Source organism: Pyxicephalus adspersus, chromosome 4, assembly GCF_032062135.1.
Source record: "Pyxicephalus adspersus chromosome 4, UCB_Pads_2.0, whole genome shotgun sequence".
Lineage (NCBI taxonomy): Eukaryota > Metazoa > Chordata > Amphibia > Anura > Pyxicephalidae > Pyxicephalus > Pyxicephalus adspersus.
Genome location: NC_092861.1, coordinates 124,767,898 through 124,786,005, shown reverse-complemented (window position 1 = coordinate 124,786,005; position 18,108 = coordinate 124,767,898). Strand labels below are relative to the sequence as shown.

General features: G+C 36.8%; 1 protein-coding gene across 3 annotated transcripts in view; it reads left to right on the top strand.

Annotated features, from left to right (window-relative positions):
- WDPCP (WD repeat containing planar cell polarity effector) overlaps positions 1-15,070 on the top strand; it is a 180,063-nt gene extending 164,993 nt beyond the window's left edge. For 2 of the 3 annotated variants that reach the window (XM_072409550.1, XM_072409549.1), the window contains 3 exons: positions 3,573-3,652; positions 13,982-14,004; positions 14,858-15,070. In XM_072409550.1, the coding sequence (XP_072265651.1) occupies positions 3,573-3,652; positions 13,982-14,004; positions 14,858-14,908 (154 nt within the window). In that variant the 3' untranslated portion in view covers positions 14,909-15,070. Of the gene's footprint in view, positions 1-3,572; positions 3,653-13,981; positions 14,005-14,857 lie in introns of those variants that run through there. The other variant, XR_011920473.1, reaches the window with a different exon arrangement.
- The last annotated feature ends 3,038 nt before the right edge of the window (positions 15,071-18,108 follow it).

Sequence of the window (18,108 nt, the reverse complement as noted above, 5' to 3'; positions counted from 1 at the left end):
TCATAGTTTGGGGCAGATCAACAATGACCTGGGCTCAGAGGAATAATTCTGGCTATCAGACTGATGACATCTAGAGGAAATCTGTAAATTGAAGCTGAATGATGCAGCAAATGCTATCTTTTTTTTTTATTTTACCTTTTAAGGGGATATTCACTTGTATCTGAATTCTGCTTTAATGAATGTAGCAAATTGTATTCCAATTACAGTAATGTACAGCAAGCAGTAAACAACCCTCTGTCATTGTTCTGATTACTTAAAGGTGTTTCAAGGTGAAATCTGTTTTAGGTAACTACTAAAGCCTCACCGAACAAGCAAGCTAGATTTGGGTGGAGTGTTCTTTATGTTCCCAGAAAGTTGTTTGGAGTAATGGTACCCTGCGGGACCTGGTCCTTCAGGATGAATGGAATCTAGGAGAACAGGAACCCTGGAGTTTTCCTGATGCTGAGTCACTCTGTCCCAGTTTCCTAGATGCAAGGTGAAGCAAGTAAAGAATAGCTGTGACAGTTAAAACAAACACATTGCTCACCTAGCCTGAATCCTTGTGCTTACGCTAGTGACAGGTCCATAGAGTTGTAAGATTTTCATAATTACTGTCTAGTGCCCAACATCATGGCGGGCATCACTCACCAGGGAGATCCTGAGATAACATACCATATCTTGAAAATTGCTCAAGCATAGTTAAGGGGCATTTTATTGCAAGATTTTGGATTCAAAGTGTAAACCCAGTCTCTGTTTTAACATGTTAATATAAATTTACAATTCATTTCATTGATTTTAATCTGCAGCTTTAATTAAAAAAATATGTTGTGATCCTGAAACTTAAAGCGTAGACACTGTGGGCCTGATCTATTAAAGCTCTCCAAGTCAAGAGAGAATACACTTTCATCTGTGAAGCTGGGAGATCCTGCAAACTTGGAATGGATTTCATAAGTTTTAATAAGTCATTTGCTATTTGCTAGCAAATGTTTTTAGTTCTGGACCAGATCAATTCCAGGTTTGCTGGATCACCAAGCTTTACTGCTGAAAGGGTATCCTCTCCAGCCTTCAATCAGGCCCAGTGTGTTGTAGGGTGGCGATGCTCTGTCCCTGTTTCCCAGTTATGCTTCTACATTGTCACCATTTCCACTGTCTGACAGAAATCAAAATAGTGTTTCCACACATATTACACAGGCATGATCCACTGTTGTCGCCATTAGAAAACCAGCCCTAGAAATGCCATGTACAGTAAGTAGACAGGAGGAGACTACAAGAGATCAGCAGAACTGAGATGCAACAAAGGATGAAACACAGATAAGCAAAATTTTTTATAAAAAAAAAACATTGAAAACTAAATGTCATTCAGTTTAAATTTATATCTCTTTTAGATACTCACAAGACAGCTAACACCTCATTACGGAATACAGTCATAGTGCAGACTCGGACCGTTTGCAGTTCATAAATCTTCCTATTCTGAAGCATAGGATTAGGATTGAATAAGACAGTAAAACACTTAAACAATTATGATAATCAGCAACATTAAGGGGTATTAGAGAGTATGTTAAATTCTTCTGTCATCATTAGGTATGAGAGCTCAGTATGGATTCCTTCTGCCATATTGCCATATCCTTTTGTTGTCTAAATGCTTTAATTAACTTTTATGCATAAACATGGATTCCAGCCTTTGTAGTGCTAAGCATGCACCAAGCACACATTAACCTTTGGGAGCATGCAACATAATGAGCTAGTGCTCTGTGGCAGAAATCAGATTTCCTCCACATATGTCAGCTTGGCCAAGCCAAAACGCATATTTTGAATGCAGCAATGAGCATGGCTTGTCTTTTCAGTCCTCTGACACCATAACACTCAAATCGAGGCTAAAATATATTCCCATGGTATATTTAGATTATCAAAAGTAGGGTCCAATGTTTTGGAATGCTTTGTTATAAAAAGGAAGGAGTTCTTTATTGTAGAAGAAAGAAACTATTTCTGTGACAATAAAATTATTTCTAAATTAGCTATGTGAATGCAACATCAGAATTTCTGATTTTTTGTTAGCATGTTGCCTGCCACTATACCTGTACAGTATGTACAATACAAGTATAATAGCTATGGGTTGAACAGATAAAGGCAGTGTTATGGCAGACACAGGCAGCTGGATATCTACCCTGGAAAAAAAGTTTGAAACATACCACTCCATCATCAAGCATGTGGTTTGTAGGCCTTGTAGAGCCTGATCATGGTGACAGCAGTCCACTTGTAGGATCTTTTACTCCTCTGTGTGCTCATTACCAAAGTACATTTTCATTCACTAGGACAGCCCACCACAATGCACAAAAAAATTGCATCTGCAGAGTTTTTAGTAATGCAGGGAACCACATCACAGAAGTGTGAAACCAGCCTAAAGTATTCGGCAACTTGTGTAGAATACCAGATTGTTGGCAGGGTGTGCCAGTGAAGGACGCTTACATTTAAAGTCTGTTTGTGCTCATTATTATAGAGAATGACATGATTTTACAATAGTGAAAAACTTTCTTTTGTAAATTGTGAATACGCACATTCTTTTTAAAGCAGACCTAATCCTACTGTTATCACTTTAATTACCTTAAATTACCTTTATCTAAGCTGGATACAGTGTCCTCCCCAGCCCCTTTTAGACGGGCACTCCACCCAGCACTTCCCAGGAACCACCTGGCTGTGTTTGGATGAGTTGGGTCACAATACAGAGGCTGCCAACCACCTACAATTTGTTCCCACCCAGCTTGAGGAATTTTCTTGGTTGAACACTGTGGATGGTATATTTCAATACCTCACATTGAATGGAGGTGAGGTATTGAAGGATCATGGTAAGGCAGTCATGGATTGGATGCAATCAGTAACCAGACGACAAAAACAGTGACCGTGACCAAAAACAATTTTTTTTGTTGTGAACCTTACATACACCCCCTCTGATATCAGACAATTATTAGGTTTGGTTGTGTTTTTTTGTCATTGGGTTAAATAAAAGGTTGTTGGTTTCCAGACACAATTCAACAGATTGCACATCATTGTACCGCCATAGAAATATTTTAAAATCTATACTTCTCCTATTTAAATGTTTAGGAGTAAAAGCTTATATTTCCATGAAATGAGTCACCACATGCTTTGTGTTAATGTTTTAGTGAACAGCAAAAATGAACTTGTTCTACACAAAAGGTCTGCCTGCATGAATCTGTTCATATACCCTAAAGCTGGATTTAATCCTTATTTTGGCTGGGCTATTTTACAGATTTGTGAATGTTTTGTAATTTTATTTGCAGCACACAAATATTACTGGAAACACTGTTGTTCAAACTGTGTTATCCCAAATGCTGACACAATAGAGAGCAATGTCCAGTGTGTGGTCATCCTGTCTGAATGGTGAAAACACAGCGATATTTGGAGACATCATGGCCACAGTTGAGTCAACACGCTGAATATGGACAGACAAAAAGCTGTTCAGCCTGATAGAGCACTTAATGACTAAACCAAGTACATCACTCAGCAGTGTAAACAAATTAAATGACTTATTTCCAATGATTGCCCTCCTTACTTCCCTTGTATTTTTATTTTTGCAGACAATTAGTTCACATAGAGAACGAGATTGGAATTGAAGTTTATGCTGAATCTCTGGATAAAGCACTACCTTGGAATCAGGGTATGAATCAGAATGTGGATGTTTAATGCTTTGAGTGATGTAATTTATTACCAGAGGGGGCTGGATGGACCTGCAGAGAGCAATGAATGTGCTGGATGTATCTTATGTAAGCGACGCACAGTGTGTTCTTTATGTGACATGAGCCATGCTTTAGGAGATATATTTTTGTATTGCAGGAGCACATTAATAGTAGACTGCTCACCACAGTGTGTGTCCGCAAATTAAAGTAATTCCTTTTTGTCCTTGGGGAACCTTGCGATGAACAAAACTACATATGTGGTCAATACCTGCAGACTTACTGTACAATTTCCTAAGGCTAAAGAGCTATATTAGAGTTACAGCTACAGAACTAAGAAAAAAATGATTTCATTAACATGTCAGTCTAGCAGAAATGTGTGTCAGCTTTATCTGAATAGTAGTGGATTTAATTAACACCTAATGGCTCTGGTTCCCTGGTCTACCCATCACCATGAAGTCTTACCTCTGCTGCACAAGTCTTATCTTTACCCTTCTTCCACATTTACAGCAATGTAATGCATTCAGAGACTTTAAAACATAGTAGCTAAGAATCCTACAAGTATATTTTTTTCCACTGCAATATATAAACTTATCACGATCGGGGTGAGGCCATTGGATTCACCAATCTGTTGCCTCCTTCTGCAAGACAATGATTGTGGTACCACTTTCTTGCAGATAAACAAATAATTTGGATTTACAATAGTCCCTAGAAAAGGGGAAATATAAAAGGAATACCCCACAACTGAAATCAACTAGAGACATAGAAATCAGCCGAATGTTAGCCACAGTTGTTAAATAAAAAAGTCTTTTATTAGCAAAAAAATAGACTAAATCTATACTCAAAGCAAAACACAAATTTAAATTCCAAAGGATAATTCCTAATATAATATAAATATTAAACAGTGTTTATATAGCACCAACATATTACGCAGTGCTGTACATTAAATATGGGCTGTAAATGACAGGCAGATACAGACAGTGACACAGGAGGAGAAAAGGACCCTCCTCAGAAGAGCTTACAATCTAAGAGCTTAGTGAATGTGGTAAAGCTGCTGTCTTCAGCCACCCAGTTCTGTGCCAACGAAAATCATATATTTTTTTTTACATTCAATTGCATGTGATTGGGTATTGGTTGCAAAGTATTGGTTGCTCCTTATTCACTAAGCTGTACGTTATCCCAACAGACTAAACGCTTTGAGAAAATCAACCCTATTATAACTGGACAGGTACCAATTACACATTTCTTTGCACCAAAATAGCACCAACACCATTATACACACTATAATTGATGTTCAATATTATGTCAATATTAATATTATTGCATATTTTTTTACCAATATGCATTATGGCAAAATTCCAACACTATATTGTATGTCTCTGTATCTCCTAAAGAAGCCCATCTGGGCGAAACACATCGGGATAGGACCCCGTTTCTTGATTCATGACCTATGTGCAAGTCTGTGATTTTCCTTATCATCAAATATAGTGTGGATAGAATACTTTTTATGCTATTCTGTTACATTGTTTTACTACTATTTTAGGATTTTTGTACTCTAATAGAAATTATATTGATTTTATACATTTTATACATAATCACCTTCTCTGTGCCTTCAGAAAAGCCTACTTTTTCTCCTTCTTTCCTTAAAGTATAGTCCAACTGTTGGACAAAAAGGCTTTGGCACTCAAACCAATTTGGGACAATACATTAACAGTATAAAATTGATGTTTATCAGTTAGTTATATAAAAAATACTAATACTTTGTATATTTTTATAGCTCCAACATATTCTATAGAGCAGAAAACAGCAAGTCATATTTGTCTCCTCTCTGAAAGGCTTACACTCTATTCTTCCCATCACACATTTATATCTGTGCACATTCTGATCCAGAAGCACTACCTTGTAGAGATTGCTACCTTGGCTCCATTTTGATGGATTTAGTTATACAATAATTGGTATAATAAATTTTTAGGTCTTCACAGTGATTATTTTTCCACATATGGAAAGGAAAGAGCAAGGCTTGTATTTCACCTTAAAGCTAAATCCTAATTTTCATTTGGAAGTCTGTTTACTGTATAGGATGAACTTAAGACATGTTTTCATTAACCATTGTCATTGTAGCAGTAATTCATGTGTTAACACTTCACTAACTACCTCTTTTCCTACTTTGGTATCTCTAGGTTTGATTCTTGTCTCTAAGCTTGTACACTTGAAATTAACTGAAGCATTTCTAACAAGGAAAGGGCACAATGGTTTGTGAAGCATGTCACATACATCAGTGCTCCTTATGCCCTTTGGTGCATTGTGTACGCATGTGTGCAATGGCATGTGCCTTGATGCACGAAGGACAACTATTGATTGCCTATTTAACGCTCTTTTATTAGGCGTAGGCCCCAGCTCACTTTATCTTATAAAACTCACTTGGACCTTTTTGATGTATTTGATGTGTATTTGCTTTTGCCAGCTGTGTGTGTTCCTTTTACTGTTTGGCCAACCCTGACTGTTGTAGCTTTTTCTACCTTGATCATTTTAGTTCAATATTCTGTTGTAGTTTGCCGTCTTTTTGGTGTCCTAATGTTCCCCGTGTCTGACAGTAGCTTTGTCTGCACCTTTTGGTCTCTCATACGCCCAATGATGAGGTGCTGTAACATACTTGTAGACAACTGTGGCCACAGACTCTCTGAAATGAGCCAGAGTTCAGGTTAGTTAGGATTCTTCTCATTATTAACCACCTGCCATGGCATTGTGGTGTTTTATGAGATCTTCAGATTTCAACTTTAAATGAACCTGGTTCACTATGATTTTTTTTGTTGGGCCCCTGCTGCTGTTGTCATTCCCCATAGTTATTCCTACATGGTTATAGTTATAAAATATCCTAATAAACTGGAGCAGGAATCAAGTGGTCAGTCAGGGAAAATATTGTTATCACCTGAATATGAAATTTTACATTGCTGTTTGTTTTTTGATAACCAAGCAATGAAAATTACAGTACAGGAAAAGGTTCATCACACCCCCTTCCTGTGTGCAGTATGAAAGAAAGATGGCAGCCTATAATTGTGTTTGTTTTTTTTGAGGTCTTAACAAGATCACTGCGACAAATTGGTTGCTATTTTTTTAAGATTTATTCATTCAGATTTCATTTTTTTCCAAGCTTTTCTTGTAGGACATCTAATAAGGATATATGAGTTTAATGCATTGGATAGTCACAAATATTTGGTTATCCAACAAAACAATTCTCTTACTGCCCCCCCCACTTCTCTCCAGAGTTTTATGTCTACAAAAAATTTATTCTTTCTCCTTGATTAAAAACCCACAAGTAAGACAGCTGACCATTCGTTTAAAAACTTATTTTCCATTACAATTGATAACAGTCCTCTAAAAAGCGATGTACAGAGATTTTACATTGTAACTAGAAAATTTGGCATATGAATATTATTTCCTTCTCTAATATAGCCACCAAAAGGAGATTTAGGGTTCTGTTTCTCTTTATCTGTGTTGATGAAAAAACTTGTTGTTTACAAGACTCTGTAGCTCTGTCTAAAAAATGTACACCTTAGTCCCCATCTTAGTCAAATCAGTGAGCCTTCCCCTTCCTTCCCCTTCGGTGAGGGCTGAAATTCAGTGAGAGATCATGTCTGATAGAAAACAACTTCTTCTGTTGTTTGAAAACCCTCAGGTGATTTTAGAATCCAGTGCCAAGGTTAAATGTTTATTTGTGTTGGGTTTCAGTTAAGTGTGAAAAGCTCTGTAGTAGAGTGTTGTATCCTGTGATATGCTATGATAAAGTATTACTTTTGCATAAGAAAATTTGAATATCCTTCTCCTGTGGTTTATTATCTAACTAGTGAAGCCAGAAGGTTATGTACTATGTTTTTACATTTTTTGTATTATTGTATGGGAAAATAAAACACTTTTTAATTTTTTTTAATATATATAAAATTTAAAATGTATTTGTAAAGCAAAGTTTATATATACATTTTGAAGACTTAATAATATTTAAACCCAAAATTACTATAGTTTCTTTATTGTCTCTCCTTGCGGAGCAATGGATTCATCTAGCCATTGATTTTGCAGCTGATCTGTCTTAAGGTGCGTACACACTTCCAATTTTTATCGTTCAAAACGATTGGGCAAAAATCGTTCGTAAAAAAAGTAACCAACGACGCCGATGAACGAGGAAAGTCGTTGGAAACGAACGACCGGACCGGCGGATCGGATTGGACGACGATCGTTGAACATCGTTCGTGTGTACGATCGTTCGTTGATCGTGTGTGTACAATATCTACGAACGATCGTGTCGTTATCTCTATGTGCAGGATCGGTGCTGTACGATCGTTCGTAGATATCGTGCAGGATCGTTCGTCGTTGGTTTTCCAACGATAATAATTGGAAGTGTGTACGTAGCTTTAGTTTATCCAGGCCAAATTAACAAAGATTCCTGCTGCCAACTCTCCTATCTGTTCAATAAACATCTTTTGTGCTTATGTGCAGAATATTGGATCTATCCAGGAACGGATGTTTATATTTTAGAGATCTTCGTTAGAAAAAAAAAGCATTTCTAGACATGTTCTGGCTCTTGACTGTTCTTCACCCTGTTCCTAGTCACTGTTTTTAAAATGCTTGCTATTCCACATTTTTAAATCCATTACATTGTTTAGTTTGGTACTTCATTAATAGGTTTAGAAATAGTTACCATATTCTAGTAAAGTGTTTTACCTGCCCACATTTTTTCATTTGTTATTCTTTGAGGTTTGTCATTAACATAGATTTCAAAAGTAACAACAAATGTGGAACTTTAAAGGAAACGGTCGCCAACCGGTGGTCTGCAGCTCTGGCCAGTGCGCCCCTCAGCGGTGTCAGGAGAATGACCCTGTGGAGTGGCACACCAACCAGAACCGCGGACCACGTCTTCCATACAGATTGCAGGCTCAGGGAAGTGCCCTGCGATGGGAGAATGGGCGGGTTCTGGCATCATGACATCACTATGGGGGAAGTTTCCTCCCCTTTAAGTGACACTCAGCTCCCCGTGCATGTGCGACAATAAAACCAAAGATAACAAATGATCATTTTAAACAAGAATCTTTTTATTATCCCATATTAAGCTCAAATCAATTTTGCCATAAAAAACCCACTTTGCCCATCAGTGGGACAGAAGTCCAATCCAATGTCTTTCTTGCACCTTTGGCAATGGAAAGTAGCACACAGGATGACACACATGGCTAAAAAGTTAATAAAAGCAATCCATACCCCAACCTGCACATTGTATAAATGATCACACAATCAGAATTTGAGCCCCCATGAAAAAAAAATTCCCTAAATTTATTAATAATTTAACTAAATTAAAAAAAAGAACACATATTGTGGGAATCTTTATATGAAAACTATTAGTATGGTATATTGTCAAATGGAAATTAAATAGAGAGGAAGGCATTGATTGGTTTTGTAAGTAGGCCCCCATCTTCCTAGTATAAATAGAAAGTCTGTCTTCTGTTCTACTCTTTCAGAGCAAAAACATTTTAGCTAGGTAAAACAGTGGGCTAAACTAATATAAAACCTTTTTAGTAACTAGGCAAATTATGTTTGTTTGGTTTGCCTTTATTTACTTGAAGTTAACATTAGGATCATTAGGACCTGTAACATTTTTGTCAAGCAAAAGCAAAAAGCATTTTGGTCAGTACAGCCCTTAAGCAAAAGGGTTCCTTATTTGTGATGTCTCAGCACTTTGATCTACTATCCTTTTTTTCTTGGTTATAACCCCGGCCTGTGTTTTAGATTCTGTTGTTCATTGGTTTGCCCCCTGCGGCGACCCTTTCCTGTGTTCTGACCCTGTCCTGACCTTGACATGTTTTCCTTCTCTACTGAAACCCAGACCTTTTTCTATGCATTGCTGGTCAGGATTCAAACCTCTGAAGAGCTGATGGCATCCTCTGGTGACACAGAATGGTTGACCATACCTATTACATTCCACCTTTGTGCTGTTTCCCTAAAGGCCAGTCCACGTGCTTTTGTTTTTCTGCAGACTGGTTTTAGTTTTCATACTAGTCTGTGGCAATGCACAAGCTGCATATATATATAGGCCAGGATGTTTCCCAAAAATTGGGTAAGAGGGTATGCCATTCAAGGAGGTGCCATGATTGTACCATAATTACAGGGTCAATGATGGAGCAAATGAAAAAGGCACAGATACACCATTAGAATAAGATAGAGAAAGAGACCACAAAGCTCATGCATGGGCCTTGCAGTGCCAGGTGGCTTGCAAGGACAATACAGTGGCTATCATGGTTTCCAGCACAATGATGATAGAGAATAATGGAGAGTTTTCTCATAGGACGGGTCACTCTTCTAGATGGCAGCTTTTTCTCCTCCCTGCTAATTACAGCCCGGTTTGGCCCTGCCAGAGGGCCAAATCCAGCCTAGGGCTAAATCCAGCCACACCATATCAACATGGCCTGAATTCAACAAAGCCACCTCTGAGGATTCCACCATCTGCCCAAACATTGGTGCAGAAGGATACAGATGGCATGTCCACTCATATCTCTATCTAAATGTGGTGAAAATCTAGTATTTGTGTGCCCAGAAGAAAAGTTTGGCAGGGTGTGGCTCCTCAAAAACCCTTGCTCACATACCCAGGTCATGCCCACCTGCAAGTTTTAAACAGTTTTGTGTGCCTTCTTTGGGAAGATGTACTATTTTTTTCATTTTTCCTGATGTTCACTTTAACCAGGACTAAATGTGAATAAAGGAGAAATATTAGAATTAGGTCACTTGTTACAGTTACAACTAAGAGGTGTTTTTGATTGCTTTGGAGACATAGTATCTCAGTTCTTGTTGGGTTTACACACTTCCAATTTCAAAAATGGTTTTAGGGGGGAAAAAAGGGTGAGAACATGTAAATAATAAGACATGATGAACAAACAGCAATGGTAATCGTGGGCAGCATCCAACAATTGTCCCTAGATTGAACCATTGGCTTCTCAGCACCTGTCTCCTGCTAAATGTCCTCAGGGTGTTCCTGTGTCTCTCTGTACAGAGAAGAAATTCTGCCAGTATCCTCCTATTGGAAATAATCTTGTTGTGTCTGCTAACATTCTGTGAACAATAAAGACTATAAAGTTGTAGTCAGAAGTCAAAATAAACCTGCACTTGAAATATACCATTTTCATAAGCTTTATGTCATCTATGCAAACAGAAGATATTGACTTGCTCCACTAAGCCAGAAAAAGGAAAGGGTGTGTTATCCAGAGCTCCCTAGTCAGCTGCCATATCCTGCTCAGAGCCTTCACAGCATTTCATTTCCAAGGCGAGCTTTTCAACAATTGCTCTTTATACTTGACATATTACCTATTAACATTTACATTTTCGCTTATTGCAGACAGGTCGTCATGACAAATTGGAGGATAGTAAGGTCCATATTGAAACAGGAGCCCAATGCCTGTTCAAGATAAGCTACTAAAACCCACAAGGCCAAACATTCTTATACAATCATTTTAACTATTTTGAAGTCTTTACATTGCATAAGAAGTATAGTTATCAAGGACATTATGGACACAGACTGCACCTGAATCTAGTAAAGACAATTGGAGAACTGAGAATTTTAAATGCACAGTTAAAGTGGGCATGGATAGGCTGCAGTGCTACATTAGAGAATATGCTCATTTCTCTTCTTGGTGAAGCCAGTTCAAAAAAGGGGAGAGGTCTACAGCAGAACAGGAAGGCATTGGTTGAATGGCATTAAAAAATGGCTAACCCTTCATGGCTTAGACTGTAAACCCTTTAATAAATGTAAAATCTGTCTGGAGTTAGCTTTAAAGTTTATGTAAACCCGAAAAATTAACTTTTCATATTAGCTCACTTTTGATTTGTGTAATTTGAAAGTGTTTGAAAGAAACATGAAAAGTGTGTGTTACATCTGTTCGATAAATAAGAAATCACTGTTGATTTTGCTAGAGATTTTGTGAGCTCAAAACTTTCTGTGGTCTCTGCATGTGCACACGGAGGGTTATGGAGATAAAGGAAGTGGAGGAAAGGCTGTATTCTTTTTAATCCATTAGAAATGAAATAGGTAGAGCTGACGATATGTGCCGTGAAATTCAATGAGGATGGTGGCATCATACTTTGGCACATCAACAATTATTTTTTAGTCTTTGTGATGAATTTAGGGGATTAAATATGGGGACTTGTGTATTTCAGAAATAAGCAAAAGTGTTGCCCTGACGTACGTTTATTCCTTGTATCTGATAACCAATGCCTATTAGTTTGCAGATATCATTAAAAATTCTATCATCTGATATCATTCTACCATGATTTATATCTCGTTGTCAGCTGATAATTTGTATATGTAAACATAGAGAAATAAAATATTCTGATTGATTAGAGAAGGAAAAAAAAAGTTGTAGAGATATTTGAGCAAAAGTCAGCCAAAATTTTTAAACTGAAGGAAAAGCAGTATATAGTACAGGCCCAGGGGATAGAAGTATTAAGGAAACAGGTTAGAAGTTTCAAAACTGGTTGGATGAAAGAGGACAAACAAAGTTGCAGAGAATAAAATCAATCTTCCCAGTTAAAATGGAGGCTGCCATTATTTTTTTTGCAATTCAATCTTTAGCTACGCACATCATAAACTGGTAAGATGTAGGAACAATGGAGATGATAGACATAATTTTGACTTTGGTTGAGCCTTTCATTGGAGGGGATCTTGATAGCTGAGATACAAGGTAATAAAGACTTTTCTAATGCAGAAGTATGAGGGTGTGTATATAAAAAATGCGCTATGAAATATTTTTAGTTTATCTTTTATGTGTGTTCAAAAGTTTCTATTTTCTCAGTTTATAAACCGACAGTAATAAGACTTTACAGCTTGTTTTACGTTGTTTTACAGCTTCTTGTGTGTTTAATTTCTGATATATTTTTCCAGAGGCTTATTATAGGAAATAGTACATAAAAAACAGCAATAATGTACCGAGATTGCACCCCTTGCTGTGAAGTAGTAAAATGGGAGAAGTACTCAACACTGGATTTATTTTGTTTCCTTGGAAGTTGCGTGATTAGATTTACAGGTGCTTTAATTTGAATTGCAGGATATGTATTTACATCAAAGGGTTCTACAATACTTAAGTCAAATGCATCTGCCACAGCATCCATATATATTCAGGGTAAATTACTTCTCCTAATCTCTTCCCTGGTGGAAAGCTGTGCTGTAGTATTGTATACTCCAAGGGTTTGTTTGTTCTTGTTTTGATTGATCTTATGAAAATAACCTGAAAAAAAAACTACAAAAAAGTAAATGCAAAAATGTACAGTCAAAGAATAGGAGCTGTTGATATACATGTGTGAGCTCAGCAACATATACATTGCTGGGAGCTGGAATGTTGAGTTTTGCGGCACTCACTAAGGTTCCCAAGCCACCACTGATGTGCAGAATGATCTCCTGCCCTAATAGCACTCACAAAGTTCTGGCAATGATGTTATTCAGCCAACAGAGGTGCAACATGGAACTTGGAGAATATATACACAGGTATGTTACTGTTAAATACCAATGCGTAGGGGTCTGTTCTTTTTCCATGGACACCAAGACGGAGCAGTACTCCTGCGGACTCCTGATGCTAGAGTATATTTTTTCTTCCACTGTCCACCAATGTTGGGGTATTTTTTTGCTATCACTAAGCCTGGGCAATCTTATATTCCCATTGGGAAGATTTTTATCACACTGACACTGAGCATTTTTTACTCCCGCTGGTATTAGTCTTTTTACCCTACTTAAACTAAACTAAAAATGTTTAAATCATAGCAACACTTTAATAAAGAATAATTCCAATATCCTGTGCGTCCTATGTTTACAAACCTTTGATAAGTGAACTGGATAAGGAGCTGCAGGAAACATCAGATTGATCAACGCTTTGGTCCTCCACTAAATTGTGTGTTCAGTACTTTCAACTGTCATCAAAAGCACCTCTGGATCACATTGGGCTTGATTTATTAAAGCTCTACAAGACTTCAGGAGATAGGCTATCAGGGGCAAACCTTGGTGATCCAGAAACCTGGAAGGGATGTCTTATAAAATCACTTGCTATTAGTTGGCAAATGTTTTCCTATTCCATGTCACCCATGATAGTCTATCTTGTCTAGTCTTGGGGAGCTTTAATAAATCAGGCCAAATATATCTAGATTCTAGAGCAGTTTTCCTGAGGTTCCTAATAAATTGCAAATAACAGTTTGCCAAATCCAATATACTTTACAAGTTGTGGACATTATTATACTATAGACTAAATATTATTACTTGAATAAACTAAACTGTCATTTTTGTTTCTTTGTAGGAGAAGAGGATCCATCTGCAGAGGTATGCATATATTCTGCATATGACATTTTAGGTCATTTTATTATCATAGCAACTTCTTTATAGTGCCAGGGCTTCCCAGATTGGATATAAATTGAAGTGTATGTCAAACTAAAAACAAAAATGTGTATATCAAACAAATCAATTTCAATGGTATAACAGGAGTTTCTGCTGTTCTGCACCATAAAAGCTTTACAGGCAGCCATCACTGTGTAGTAGAGACAGTGAACACAGATACGATGTTATAGCGGGGGTCACCACCTGGATTGCATAATAGAATATATATAACTGTACAAGGAGAAAATGTTACACAGTTCATTGGTTAGTTTTAGTGATTTCAGTAGTAACTTACTCCAAGACAATATTCAGCTTTTTTTTTTAGATCAGACTTCTGCTCTGTTGGTGCAGATACTCTAACCCAGGGTTTCTCAACCCGAGTTCCTTTAGGGGTTGCTAGGGGTTCCTTGAGCAATGAGCAATTTGTGACTCCCAGGTCAGTTTAACCTCCCTAGCAGTAATCCCCAGTGTGGCTCGGGATGAATTATCCATACCAAACCTGTACCCCGAGCCACAACCAGGGTGGAATTGCCAGGGAGTTTTCAAGTCTTACCTGGCCCCCACCGCCCATCCCTGCGGTGTCCTCATGCGATGCCCAGTTCCCTGAAGACCTGAAAGTTATTTCAAAAGTTCCCCCATATAAAAAGTTTGAAAACACTGCTCTGACCTGACTCCAGGACTATGCTAAGGGCCTACCTATTAATGGCATGAATAAATGAGACATCACATTAGGATAACATTGTCCAAATCCACATTAATTTGTTCCAAGGTGTCTCTTATCCTTTTTTATGTTTTCCAGGGCTCTGGAAGTGGTGGCTCCCTGAAAGTGGTGCATTTTGGATTGGTATAAAAATTACAAGCACCAGGAGAATTCTGATGGAGAATGGAATTCTGCATTCCTTTTCTTAGTACTCTGATATATTTTGCAGAAATAATTGATATAAATTGTATATGTTGTATATATGTTGTAATCTTTTTCTAAAATTAATAATAAAGACCATTTGTTTTAAAATTACAGTTTCGTGGTAGTTTCTGTTGTATGTTTCACCACTTACTGTGTCTCAGGTAATTAATTACCCAGAAGAATCATAGATAAGTAAATCCTGTCTGTAGGAGGTAATGCCAAAACAAAACCTTTCAATTAGTGGAACAATATCTGTTTCATTAATATGCAACGCCATTAGACAGGTATGAGGAGTCAGTGGACCAAGTCCCTCCACCTAAAGTCCACCCCCAGGCAAAACATGCTAGTTAAGTTTTTGTTAAGGTAACTGGGTGGGAATCCACCAAATGCCAAATCAAACACTTAAATAGCAAGGGGAACTACTGTTATCATTTATGTTATGTGACTTTAGATCCAGCATATAATTAGTCATAAAGGTAATGAAAAAAGATTTTAATGCAAAGCATTTTAAATGTAATTATACATGAAATAACAAGGCTTTTTTTATTTTTTTTTACTTGCTCAATTTGCTTTAATAGAATATATTCTCACTGATAGAGATCTGTAACCCTTTCACTGCAGTTCTTTCATTTTTTAAAAAAAAACACAATTAAAAAAACAATGTCTGACCTTAAGGTTATTTAAACCCCTTAATAGCAAAGGACATTAAAAGTAAAAAGGTAATAATTGCACATTTTTAGGTTGCATTATATTTGTGCAACTGCTTATCGAACTTATATGTAATAAAATCAATGCTTAAACTGATTTTAGTGCACACAAACACAATAATATCCGATTTTTTGTAGTAAAATAAAAATGATGAGATTGTATTGTGTAAGAAGTTATAGAACATGTCATATCTAAAGATTGTGCTGCATTGTTTATGTATGTATGTGTGTGGTAGGCACTGTTTCATTTTTTTCCTTTTTTTATTTCTTTCATTCAGTTTTATTGTTTGTGAGCTTGACTTTATTACTGTTACAAGGAGGCATCACATTTATGGATACATACAAAGATTTGGAAGATTATCTGAGTTTCTGTCTGCTGTTATACTATATATGAAAGAAATTGGCTTTGTTAGAGTTTATTCACACCTACATTATATGTGTGAGTGTTGAGCTTACACATCGTACATGTGTTTTGGGAATGTCCCCGTTGTACATCTATATGTTTATGTTGTGGTGTGATTAGAAAAAGATTCAGGTACTGTTTTTTTGTACAGGAACACTACTTGACAATCCATAGAAAATGAATGACACAGGTTGACCCATCAAACAACATGTGCACATTGAGGTAAATAGAATCGCAAAACAATGCTAATATATAGATTTGAATGTATTACTATAGGTATATTTATTTTGTTTTGTCATTTTGGATTTTGAAATAAAGGCTCAGTGCCAGCCATTCTCGATCAGGGTTCCATGGAAATATAGAGTTCCTCCAGGCATTGATAGGGTTTTTTTTTAGCCATGGCTATTTGATGATCATCTGAGAGTGCCTGCATAGTTCTGTATCCAATACCACTTACAGAACCACCAGCATGACACCAATAATCTTTTTATCTGTCTGTAAGGGAGCATTTTTCTCATTACCTACTGATGAATACTGAATATTTTTACCAGGGGTTCCCTGAGACATTAAAATTAATTTAAGGGTTTCTTGAGGGTTAAAGGGTTGAAAATAGATGTTTTATATTATTGGAGTTTTCCTTGTCCCAATGAGAATAGGACAGTTGTCATTGAACCAGATATGACAACCAGAAGATTTCACTTTTATTACTTTTCTGATGATGTCTTAAAAATGTTAGATTCTCTCTTCCTTATGGTCTCTATGGTAGTGGTCACCAAGACAAAAAAAAAGCATGAAAAAGAAGCAAAAGAACATGTGGGACATAGACAGCAATAAAAAAAATGTCATCAAAACAATAGACAGTTATTAATGAAACAAATGTGCCAACAGGAGGAATTCTCTTTTATGCCTATTCTGACAACCTAAAATTTTTGGATTTTCCCTTTCTTTTGTGGTGTGGTTACCAGGACAAAAAAAAAATCTGTGGAACACAGCTAATCCATATAAAAAAAAAACACTTTTTGCTTTATATACAACTTAATTTTTATTTTGCTAATAGACACCCCCCATCCCTCTTCTCCTGTTTTCATGTGAGAAATCTGACAACCTTTCTTCTGTGTGGAGATTTATTATGACATATAAACGTTTATCTAATAGGATATAATTCCCAGGCACTGCCCCATTTTACACACTAGGAAATACCTCGACTAATATATTTCTTCTCTCACCTATTCTGTATGGCTATAATATACCAAATCACAATGATTATTGTTTCCTCCACTGAAATTCTGCACGCTTTAACCTTTATTTTATGTTCCTAATTTCCTTTCTAATACACCAACTAATATGTAATCCTCTTTCATTCCCTGACAGGACAGGGCCAACACAGAGGTGGCAGATGAACCAATTGTTTCCATTATGTACAATATATTTCCATATTATTACTTCTTTTTTTGCATAGACCTTCAGAATTGCAAGTCCCCATATGAAGTGGGAATGTTGATGTCATTAACATGTTCCTATGTGGAAGAAAGCCTCTATCACTTAGATAAGATATTTTGCATTTCCTGCAAATTATATCTCTGTTCTAGCAATCCACCCTTGTAATGCAGATTTGACTTCCACTTAAGTCGGTGAAAGGCGTTCTATTGAGATACTAGCAGATAAAATCTTCTTCAGAATACCTCCATGAAAGAGCGGCCTTTTGCAGGCAGAAGCATTTTGCTAAGAAAGCTCTCAATTTTCCTAATCTGGAACTATAATCTTCCTCAAATAACCATTATTTTTCCTTTAAGAAACATATAAAGTCCTTTTATCGTGCATTCCAATTTGATCTTACGTTTCTTCCGCGGCAGAAATAGCGCATAAGTGTTAACCTTTTTCCACCATTATACAATTCTGTGAAGTGAAAGAAATCAGACATTTTCCTTTTTTCAGTGATATCGTTTCCATTTTAGTAGGCAGAAAAATGGCTGATAAAATGGATTTTTTTTTTTTTTTTTGGCAAATGTGAATTTTCTAGCGAAGCACAGGTGCTG